At 40.0% G+C, this 12,409-nt stretch overlaps 1 protein-coding gene across 4 annotated transcripts in view; it reads right to left on the bottom strand.

Annotated features, from left to right (window-relative positions):
* RAD51B (RAD51 paralog B) overlaps positions 1 to 12,409 on the bottom strand; it is a 412,254-nt gene that overhangs the window by 195,382 nt on the left and 204,463 nt on the right. For all 4 annotated transcript variants that reach the window (XM_035327969.1, XM_035327967.1, XM_035327968.1 and 1 more), the window contains one exon: positions 9,589 to 9,685. In XM_035327969.1, the coding sequence (XP_035183860.1) occupies positions 9,589 to 9,685 (97 nt within the window). The remainder of the gene's footprint in view (positions 1 to 9,588; positions 9,686 to 12,409) is intronic.

The raw sequence follows: 12,409 nt of genomic DNA, 5'->3' as shown, positions 1-12,409 counted from the left end.
TGCCAGATCATGCAGTGATGCCACAGCCTAATGTCCATGACTGCGTACGATGAAGTCACTGACCTTGGACTATCAAGTCAGTTAGCTATTAAAATATTACTATTTTACATTATGGCAAGTAGTGCTTTTTAAAAACAAATTTGAAATCTGTTTTGTTGGTATTTATAAACTCCATTTTAGATTGCTGTACAACAAAGCACAAAAAGCTCCAAAAAGGGCGTCTCTAACTTTACATTTTACACTAAAAAAGGCTGCTTGCAGGGCTTATCAAATCACTTAGTTTTGCAGACCACGGCAGCATCCCCATGAGGCCACCTTCTGTGTATCTCTCCATCAGCATCCCACATCTGGAAGATTGCGCTTGCACCTACAGGTACACAAATAACAATTACATTTTCACAAACAGAGGGAAAGACTTTGCCTGCCTCCACGAGCATTGCCCTGTATAGCTTTCACTTACTTTGAATATAGCTTTTAATCATTTCAGCAAAGAGAGACAGTCATCAATCCCTGCATTAAGACAAGGAGTGTTCAGGGAGAAGTGTTTTGGAAAGGGTGACTTGGGAGCAGCAGGGCCGGGAGGCAGCAGGGCAAAAGCTGCAGCGGGTACGCAGTCAATGCTTGTGGCCACGCCAGCCACGCTGCCGGGGAGCCGGGGCTCGCTGCCAGCCAGCCGCCAGGAAGCAAGGCGAGGAGGCGAGTCCATGAAGAAAGACTGCAGCAGCGTGGGAGGACTATGACCTTTTGATCTCCGAGATGTTCCTGATGTACCAAAGTGACATGTCGGCTCTAATAGGCTATACTCCCCAACTGGTGGCAGGGGCCTACAAATTACTGTGAGATCTGAAGGCATTTGTTGTGATGATCCTGGCCTGGATGGGGCACATCACCACTTCCCCAGCAGGACTATCTGGCAGGCTATCCCAGCAGTTCCCAAACCCGGGGTCATAACCTCCAGCAGGGTCACTGCAGCACAGAGTGGGGTCACAAGCCTGACAGAGATTCGATTGTATGTGTTAGTATTTAGGGTCGCAAGCTCGGCTGGAGTGAGTTCACCACCAGAAACAGAGGCACAAACAGAAACCATGTGGGAACAGCTGGCCTAACAGATTTCACGCTCAGAAACTTCTTCTTGATACTGAGATGTGCCCATGCGACTCCGTTACACGTCCGTGCACCAGCCTGAAACAACAGCTCCCCTGCCAGGTACCAAAATGGTTCAGATTGCTCCCAAAGAATCATGGATGCTTATCCTGTAGTAGCGTCTGCTGTTTCCTATTTCTACCGTTTCTTCACCCATCTTTCTGTACAGCACTATGACCACTTGAGCTGCTCTTCTCTGAATGCTCTTTTATTTTTACTGCTTAGTATACTGATTGAGGAGACAAGCAGAACCCAGATTGGATGAATTTCCCCACGTGGACCATGCTAAATCCGCTCAAACTCAAGCTGCCTATTTTCATTAAATTAAGAGATCATACACCAACCATATGCTGTCTTTTTATTATTATGTTTGGGTTTTAATGTAACGTTTTAGCAGCAGAACGTCACTGGGAAGAAGTTCATTCACATGCCAGAGCACCCAGCTTCAACCTCCAAAAAAGGCTAATAGGTTATAAAACTTCCATCATTTATGACAATAAATCATTATTACAATATTAAAGCAGGAAATACACACAAATGAAGCAGAAACACCAAAGTCCTCTTTTTACGATTATGGGGAATCATCAATCATAGAGGCTGCCTCAGATTAACAAGGAGCCACTTTTTCAAACATCCTGCAGTAAATCCAGAGGAAACCCAGCTGGAACTACAACCAGAACATAGACATCAGACCTTGAAATCATTCTGTCCTCTCTCCCTGGCCCTCCCAATCTGCATAACACCTGAACCCAGAGTCATTCCTAAATGGTCCGTGTTCTGAAGGTGAGCTACATGATTCACGTGACACTGCAAGCCAAATACAGGTCCTTCGCAGTGATGCATCCCCACATACAGAAATCTGTCAGATCTCTCCCAGTCCCACCAGAAGAGAGATCCACTTTCGGTACTATAAAACTCCACAAGGAATGGGACTGACTGCTACTACATAATGAAGATTCTATTTTTATTTTATTTTGCCTCAGCCTGTTTGTACAGATTTAAGGAGAATCCAGTAAGTTAAGAACAGCATCGGGCAGAATTTAATTGATCATTGTGCATGGGGGCCGTGCTGTGTAGCTTGTACATACCCTTGAATAATTTTCACAACACATTTTGAAAGATAAGTTAGTTCGGAGCAGTTCCACCAACACTAGGGTACGATGTAGGGCTGCAGAACAAGTCTAGAGCCAAACCATACCTTCTGTTTCTGATTTAAGCCATTGGTTTGCAGGACCACAGTGAAAATGCAAGTTGATCTTCTCTATTCTGTACAAAATGATAAATGTTTATTTTAAAACATTTTAGGGCACAAATTGCAGTGCTGTTACGCTGCTTTACAGCGACATGCCACGAAAGTCAGTGGCTGACCTGTGCAGGCTCTCCATTTATTGCAGTTAAAGGAAAACAGGGAAAAACTAGTGTTGGGAAACAGAATTCTGAAGCAAACCCATTTTGCTTTGCGTTGGAAGGTGCAACATACTCAGTCTGGCACTGTCTCTGCTGAGGTAAGCAGCCAAGAGGTGCTAGCTTCTAACCACTCAGCTATGACTGTAAGCACTTCTGTTATCATGCTTCTGATGATATAGATGAGTGATTCCCAGCAAATACACCTGAAGCGTTTTTGGATTACAAATTGTAGATTAATGATTGTCAGTCATATCGCATCTTCAGAAAGAAACCACAACAAAGCAGTAAAACTTGGTATTCTATCATCACAACAATCAGGAAAGAAGGAACGGAGATTCTCTTAAACTGATACATAGAGGCCTTTGAATGCTTCTGCTGACAGTTTTCAACCCTTTTGTAGTCTAGATCAAGTGATTACATGTGTCATTCAGCTTGAAACTTCCATAGACATGTACAGTCTCTGTAACACCATTTTACTGAGAGATTTATATTTTGATTAAAAAGCCGTTAAAATTTGGCTGGATGTTATATGTCACTACTTCCCACTTGTTGAAATATAGCATCAAAATTAGTACGGGCTGACATGACCACTGTTATCGTGAAATCTAACTGCTCCATACACCGCAACCCTGCATCATGTAGAAACAATCACAATACCATTTCCCCTAATGGTTAATATCATTTCTCCCAGGCCCTATAATGATGGTGCACTTCCTTGAAGCATTCTCAGCAACTAGAAGGACATTTTCCTTCCACTGAAGCACTAAGGAGCACAGTTACCAGACACATGAATACAGTTCAAGCACAAGAATTAAACCTCATTAATTTGAGCAGGCTCCTTTTTCTCTCTTATGTATGTATCAATGAGATTTATCAACATGTCTCTTTCTTTTTGCTATCCATTTCTTACCTATCCTGAAGTGCTACATCATATCCTGACTCCTACCAGGTAAATGAAGAGTTTATTTCTCACCTTTCAGTTACAATCTTTTCCTGGTGATTTTTGAAGCTGGAGAAGTAACTCGAGGGCAGAGAACAGACTGAACAAAAGGCTTCCCACAGCATTGTTGACAGGGATCACAGGGTCTATGCTGGGGTAGTTTATTAAAAGACAGCTGAGACATGAAGCCCAGCAGCACATTAAAGAATTAGGAAAAAAATAACTCCAGCTGTTCCATTACAGCTCACATGAACTGGAACCAATGAGTTGAGTAACTCGATCAACTCCTACACTAAAGTCACAGATACCCAGGGCTTGGACCTGGAGGCACAGCCCCGTGGCTGACGGACTCGCTGGGCTCTGTTGTCCCTGCATGGGAGGGTAACTTGGCCTTGGGCTGAGTGGGTATATCAAGATAAACCACAAAACAGAGAACTCTATTACCTTTTCAGAAATGTGGTTTAGTCCTCTGCGTTCACACAAGCACATCAGTGGTGGGTAATGTACTCGTCAGTATGCATAGGTACAGATTTATTTGAGGTGAATTCCAACAATTCTCTGGCAATACCACTAGTGTTATTTGTACTCATTGCTTTTTTCTGCACAGTTAAAAACTCTCTAAGCTTCATAGGGTCTGCATAAGGGGTCACAGTTTAAAGACCTTTCTCCCATCATACCACAAATTGCACTCAAGGTTCATGAACAGGCCGAGCAATCTCCCCACCTCTAGATTATTCCATAATGAGAACAAAAATGTTTTTAGTAACTATTCCCAAATTTTGGGGTCTCAAAAAGTCAGAGTGGATTTTTATTAAAAAGATAGGATGTTAATTTATGAATTTTATCATTTAATTAAAATGGTTGTTTTTTTTTTAAATAACACCAGTGTTTCATGGATCCAAGACAAACTACCTCCTACCAAGCAAAATTGTGTTAATCAGCCTATAATACGTTTACATAGCATGCAGTTAAAACATTACAGGCTTAAAGCACGTCAAGTGCTATGATATTTTTATTTAAATTCATATCATGCTGGAACACTTCACTAAGACATGAATTACTCTGCATTAGCTGTAAAACTAGAAGGAGGAAGTGTGTTTTAGAAACTTGTTTAACAGCTGCTCTGTTTGTCAGTTCAAAGTTCCTCCAAAACAGGTATGTTTAGGGTTCTCACAGAATATTCTTTTTGATTTTTATTAAGTCACTTGCAGGTCCAACCTTAAACATAAGTGTACACATAAATCAATAAATAAAAAGCCCAAACCAAACAACAGACTTCTATCTTCGGGGGCCCCTGAGTTCTTGTGGTAATTCCTTCAGTGTTATCTCTCCTTTCAGCACCAGGACTGAAAAAAGGGATTTGAAAGGAGATAAGTAATAAATAAACTACAGAACTGGTCTTACTCTGAGGTGAACAGCAGGTCAACTTATTACTTTCCCAATGGGAATATCTTGAAGTACTTAAAAAAAAAAAAAAAAAAAAGTTGCAAAGAATATATCCCTACATCATTTAAAACTGGTAAACCAAGTCCTGAAGAGTTAAACGTTTCAACCACAACCTGGCAGAGCAAGAGCAAAGCAAAGAATAGAAGTCAAATCTTCCAGCTTCAAATCTTCTGCCCCCAAGACTAAAATCCCGCGATCAGAAGTAGGAAAACCCCATGGGTGGAAGATATTATGGTAGCTTAGTTTTCTTCAGTCTCCACAATACGAAAGACTATTTCTGCTCAACAGTTTAAAAGAACTCAGGATCACAGCAACAGAGATGAAAAGGTCAGACTAAACTCATTGCTCAAATTGTGCATTAAAAATATACAGTGCTATGACAAACTGCTTGATGAACACAAATGGCTGAAGACCGAAAACTGGCCTCCCCAGAGTTAGCACAAGTTTATAGACAATTTTAAACACAAAATAATTCTGACTTTTCCAAATAAATATTTGAAAGTGCTAGCTGAGAGCTAAGAAGCCTGAGACAGAATTTCCCTTTTTGCCTTACGTTTGTGCATGCTGGGAGGAGGACTCTGTTCTTGTTCATGCCAACACTCTCCTGACCTTTTTCTGAGAAAGATGGGGCTTGTCTTCGATGTCTGCAAGAGGAAGCGTAAGCTTGCAGCTGGCAGATATATTAACAGGACAGACACTGGTGGACTAGAGGGGACCTCAAGTGGGTCACACTGTGCTATCCTTTTGTACCGCTTTACAATTTGAGTTACTTTGCTCAGCCTGATTTTTCCAAGACTAACACTTATGAAACGCAGAAAGTTCACCTCCTAGCTAGCAATCAAACAAATTGTCTGAGAATTCATTTCTAAAGATCCTCTACATTAGGTAAAATCCAGAAATAAAATAGCACAGTCACAGCCACAAATAATGCTTAATCCTTTAGACTAACACACTTAAATCTCTCTAATTGTTAAAGAGATGGTTATTTTAACTTGGGAGTAAGGGGTAATTGCTATACATTTAAATAATGAAGTTTTAATTCTTTAGGCCACATTCTGAAGCCTAGTTATGGGCAAGTCTGCCCATCTCTGAACAACTTAAAATCACCTTGAAGCTTCTCAAACTTGTCTTTTACTGGAACGGCTAAAAAGCTATTCCATAAAGCAAGGATGAAATGCAAAGAGCAGCATCCGCATCAAGCTCCATCCAGTCTATCCCCTATGATGACACGATATGTAAGAACAGTATGGCTACAAATAAAAACCGAGTTTGTCTTCTAGAGAAGTGACAAGCTTACATGCCTGAGACTTTTTGAGCTGAAGAAAGAAAATACGTCTTACTGAACTTCAGATAATAATCTGGCAAATATGTAAAGGCCAACTGAATGCCAGGACTCAGTCCATAGGTACAAAAACTTTTCTATTTTATTCAACATTTATTTGCAGCAAACTAAGCATTTTTTCTGTCTTGAAGCAGATGTATGCACAGATCTGGGAATTTAGCTGGACATAACATTTTCCTGCAATGAGTAAAAACAAGCACAGTTCAACAGCTCTTACGTTGTTATGTAAGTGGTGAGATTTTACGATCTGTGCTGCTTTTGTACAGGCTTTATTATTCTCGTAAAAATCTAACATGTTTTTAGGACAAGTTTTCATGTATTACAATATAATTTTAAAGACGACAAACTTTGAGCCTGAAGCAGCTTGACAACGTCCTTTCAGCTTGCTCATCAGATTAACTTTGTCACACATCAAGTGAACAGCTTCCTTGGTTTCTTGCCTAATCTAACACATAGCCCACAAAATACCCTTCCAAAGCACGATCAGAAGCAAAAACAAAAGCCACTACAACATTCCATTTCTTTCCAACAACACATTCAGTCTGAATTTTTTATTTCTGTCTCTGTCTAAGAAAGATCACCCTTTTAGCAAGCCATTTACTATGACAGGACTGGTTTCAGATAGGTTTAAAACAACATATCAGACATATACAAACCAAGAGGTCTGATTTGCTTACAGGACTAATAATGTGTTACGGGTCCTTTCACATCTAGGTCACTGGTTCAAATTCAGCTTAAGTTGGTGATGAGTGAAAAGGAAGAATGAGGTAAGAACCCAGTCATGAATCTGGCTTCTATTCTTGACTGCAACATATTCTCTTTGTGTGCATGGACTACTCACCCAACAACTCTTTCCTGCACAGTTGTAAAATAGGAGTAAATACTATGAATATCACTCCAACCCAGGAAGGCAAATTCATTAAGGAATCTTAAAGTATGAAAGACTGTCAGAAGATTAACATATTGCTACTCTTAGGCTGTTTGAGAGTCAATATGAAATAAATTCGGAGGAATTTTCTCAGGACAGGCCAACACTCTAATGTTATATAGAAAAACACAAGCCATGCTTTTGAAAGCATTATAAACATGGAGAATGTTTATAATGTTGAATGGGCTTGAAATTACCTTTTTTTTTTTTTCTCATAGGTAGGCAGCATGGGTTAAAACTGAAGTAAACTGGCAATCCAGAAGCAACCACATTACGGATGAGAAAGACAGGAGATAAAAACAAATGGCATGGAGATGAACTGTGCTCTCCCATTATACAACACAGCTAGTAAATACCACCTCTGTTAGTTGATGGAAGTGGAAAGGAGAGGGGAGGAGGAAGAGAAGTTGAACACCCTTGCAATCCCTTGATAAAACTTGAATTACTGAAGGAGCTTGCATCACTGCCGTGCCATTCTTGTTCAGCCTTGGAGGGCCAAACAGTTTCCATTTTCAAAAAGTGCTGTGCTGGAATGTTTTACCACTTCAGATGCTTAATTAAAACCAAGGAACAAGAAAAACAAAGTAACAACACACAAAGAGGCAACCAACGCATTTTCACTCATTCTTGGGTTAAAAGTTGAAAAATAATGGTGGTAGGGAGTTCAGACACAACATAGTGCCTTCATTAATAAGCTGTAATTGCTATGAAAATCATCATACCATCTCTTACACAGTCATGATTTCAGAACTGTAGCTCATATACAGCCCTGCACATTTCTGACATTTGCAGGAAAATTTCAAAGGATTACAACTTTTTCCAAAGACACTTCAAAATATTTTAACCACAAGAAAAAGTATGTGTGGCTGAGTATATATTTTGTTATTACTTCTACTTCAGCATTACCTATGCTCTCCTTTTCTGAGGAAGCTGATACACTGCAATTCCAGAGGACAAATTAAAGTACAACTGCCATGATCTAAAATATTTAATGAGGCAACGTGTAACATATTCATTCCAAGAAGGAAATCATAAAGATGAAAAATTATGTCTTCCTCTTCCAAATATAGTTACCAAATTTCAACTCTCTGACAGAGGTAGGGAGCAAGACATTCAAGCAATGAAGTTCAGTGATGTCTTGTCAATGGATGGAGCCAACAAAAGCCACAAGCACGGTTTCAAAATGCTTTAATGGACCATGCTTTGCCCAAGCACTCCTATTGACAAAATTATGAAGTGAACACATCAGTCAGTGTCAAGACATTACACTGGAGTTATTTGCTGCTCTTTCACATTCTGTTTAATATATACTCAACGTCTTCCTCTTGTCTGTTGAAATGAATTGCAGAATAATGTCATTTTTTACCACTGCTTAATTGTTTTTGCCACCAAGCTGTTCTTGCATTAAGTCAGACAAGCTTAAGAGGACAGCTCTGGTCAACCAGAACAAAGATAAGCTGACCAGAACCAGAAAGCTCACCAAGGAGAGAAAGAGGGGAAATAACCATGTTACACAAAGTAAAAATTCCCCATGCATTTATCATGCCTTTGCAGGAAAGGTGAGCGTTGCTTATCATCATACATTTCGGCCTATAGTTGAATTTAAGTTGAAATAAGAAAACTCTCTATATCTGTCTCTGACGGCACTCTGATTATTCAAGTGGGAAAAGCTGAAATTGTATTACATTGCAAACCCTGATTCAGTATCTTTTATACTTTGCACAGTAAGTCCTCACTACTACCCCCAAAATGCGTGTGTGTGTGTGTGTGAGAGAGAGAGAGCTACTTGTCTCTAATACTCTGCAGAAACAAAAGAAACATGAAGATGTAAAGTAGTATATGGCATCACACAAAAGCTCATATTACATTCATGCAATATTGAGAGCTGCAGTTTGAATCACTGTGCTTGAAGACTGGACAAGGGAGAGGAGTGATTATGCGCTCTCCCTCTTTTATGACCAGCTGTTTCTTTTTGGAATCACCAATAATCACTAAAAAAGATTAAAATTGTGGCCTAGCCTGTGTATTTACTCTAGTCACAGCTCCAGAAGGAGAAAAGTAATGCTCTGTGAACGAAAGTATAATAATGCTGTGTGAAATGAAAGTAGAATGCTAAGGAACATATTACAGAAATGAGCACAGCTTGAAAATCCATTCCCACCCCTTAGAAAGGGCCAGTTTCTTTTAGTTAATATACTGCTTAATTTATTTTAAAAAGAAAAGAAAAAAAAATCAAAGAAATTGAAAAATAATTTCATCTCCTCATGGTTTTATCTTTGGCTTGATAACCTGACTCTCCTAGACCCCTGTACATCAACAGAAAGTTACAATGTGGATTTGTGTCAGTATAGAGTTTCAGTTTTGATAGAAGGGATCTCTTACCTTCAGACAAGAACAAATCATCAGCTGGAGACACCAGGTCTGCTGGGATCGCAAGGCCATTGCTCAGTGATGTGGTAATCTGATTCGTCAAGATAACCTGCAAACAGATAGGGAGAGGGGGAAGGGAAATGAATTTTTATAGCTACAGGAAGGCAGAGAGCAGTCTAGGCAAGGACTGGAATCCCTCAGGCACAGGCAGAGTGTGTGGGCAACCCCCTACTCTGACCTTCAGCAAATTCAGCTCAGAAAATATTGACCTACGTGCAGTAACTAGAAGAGAACTGCAAGAAAGTGCAGTAAAAGGGATATTGTTAAAAAGATGAAATATCAAACATCATATTCTGATAGATAAATATCAAACTACTGTTCTGAGAAACATTCTCCAACAAACAATGTGATGCTCCTTAAAAAAGCATCTACTGAGAGAATAATATTTTGTGAATTTTTCAGGTCACTCGTAATGCCAAAGGACCAATTTTTAGTAAAACCAAAACTCTGGAATTTGAAAGGCAAATGGTAAATGTATTTTTCAAGTAATTTCTATCCAGTTTAAACACTTCCTTTCTTTGGCTGAAACACAGAGCCATGAAGAAAGGTATGGTAGTGATACTGCTCCACTGATCTGAAGCATAGCAGTACTACATTTCACAGGGCTATCTGCACACAGGAGGGTAGTCCGATATTCTTCAGGATCACAAGATACTGGCAAACAGCAACAGCTGGTACTACCCACACAGTGCTACAAAAACATTTAATTCTCTGATGGCATGAAGGAAAGTCTTGCTTGCAAGAGAAAAGCAGTCCCTCACACTTGTGAGCATGTACTTCTTTTATAATAACAGAAAGCACGAAAGCAAACACTGTCAATTCCATGGATAGAGAAGCGTATAACCTCATTTACCTCTTAATGCTTTGGGGATCTCTAAGCCGCTGCAGTTTCTGCGATTACAACTGGTCTCCACTTAGAAGCCTGACAAAAATTGCAGAAACATGTATGTGGTTTTTTGTTGTTGTTTTCTTCAAAGAACCAGGATGGTCCTTATACTTTACTGAGAACACAGTCCACTTCAGACATGTCCTCCTTGAACTTAACAGCCTGTCTTCAGCAGTATCTGACATGGGAGGAAGGGAGATGGGAATCGTGAATGCTACTCTATGGATACGGCTTCATGATGCTACTGGAATAAACTAACAGCTTGCCATACCTAAAGGAAGACAAATTTCTCTGCTCTTTTCTCCATTGCTCCTCCCTCCCTCTGATCATGGCTTCCTCCTGCTTTTTAACAATAAGTAGTATGATACGACACACTATTTTCTTTTTTTTAATTAAAGATGCCACAAAAGTTGTATCAGATCACAGAGTCATAACCACAGTGGTGGCATCATGTCTCTGCCAAGCAGCATGACGTGAGCTACCAAGGATGTGACGGAGTCTGCAGCCTCACCAAGACCACGACTCTTCCTCCCCACTCACGCCAGCCCACCCACCTCTGCTTGTGAACAGGCATGGGATGCAAGACCTTTCCCCTTGAACAGCTCGTAGTTGTTCATTTTCACTGTGTCACAAAACCCGCAGCTTAGAGGCTATTCTGACAGCCGGGCATAAGATACAACAATAAGGCACAACACTGAGAGCTTTCCCCGATCAGGTACTAAGAAACATGCTGAAGAAGAGCACGCTAACAAAAACTTCTATGCACATACATAATGGTGGGATATGAAGTTTCATTGGCACACTTTTGCAATGACCACATTATTCACGTGTCAAAAGCTTTGTAAGCAATGCAGTCATCCTATGCCTTTGCCAAGATAATCTTACACTGTGCCATCATGTATGTTATTTATGCACCACATAGTAACGGAACGATACCGTATTTAAGGATCTTTCTTAAAAAACAACAACAACAAATCCTACAAAACTTTATGTTGCTCTCCTTCAAAAGGAACTCATTCTACACACTTCAAAAATAAAAATGAACAAGAAGAATAATTCAACTATTTTTTTAAAAAAAACTTTTAGACTTTTTGGCTTCCTCTTCAGCTGGGATCTCCACAGCCCTGATAGCTGTAGGAGCATAAATTTTCTTCACTCTTTATGTTTAAGCCAAGCTACACCTCTGAACTTACCAACTTCTGATGTGTCCTTCAATATCCATTCAACACTAACAACAGTCCAGACACCTTGTTACACCGTTTTAAAGTGTCTGTAGAAAGGTACAGTTAAAAAACGTGCACACTTCCTCTGAGCAGAATGCTTATTTTGGAATTCACTGAAAATTATTCTTCATTTCTGCAAGTCTGCAGAGCCTACAGAGAGGTTCAGTTCTCCCATAAGTACAAATCAAGAGGCTGTTAGCTAAGCACTAAATGTGGCGTTAAATTTCGTCACACTTCTGCAGCCTCATTTACTCCAAAATTCTTCCATCAGGTACAGCTGTGCATTCCTATATCATCAACCAATATTCATTTCAGTGCACCTAGCATAATATAGTTTGAATCTCACTCTGCAGGTGTGCAGAGTGCCCCAAACTCTGGCTCAAACACAAGCTAACAAAAGGAGAAAAGCAGACCTGTACTCACCCCCACCTCCAAAGAAAAACATTAAGGCAGTCAGATTTAGAAAACTCCTCTTAATACACGTATCTTTTAATAAAGGTGCAAAAATCCAGTTACGTCCCCTTACTGGAAATTGCTATGATTTCTTTAGTTTTTCCCAGAGTAAAACTTTGGTCGGCAATACTTTGGCAGTGACTAGTGGCACACAAAGCCCAGTGTCTTCATCAGTCTCCAATCCTACATTCACTTTGAGGCCCCGAATGGT

This window comes from Oxyura jamaicensis, chromosome 5, assembly GCF_011077185.1.
Source record: "Oxyura jamaicensis isolate SHBP4307 breed ruddy duck chromosome 5, BPBGC_Ojam_1.0, whole genome shotgun sequence".
Taxonomy (NCBI): domain Eukaryota; kingdom Metazoa; phylum Chordata; class Aves; order Anseriformes; family Anatidae; genus Oxyura; species Oxyura jamaicensis.
This window is presented reverse-complemented; position numbering and strand designations above follow the sequence as displayed.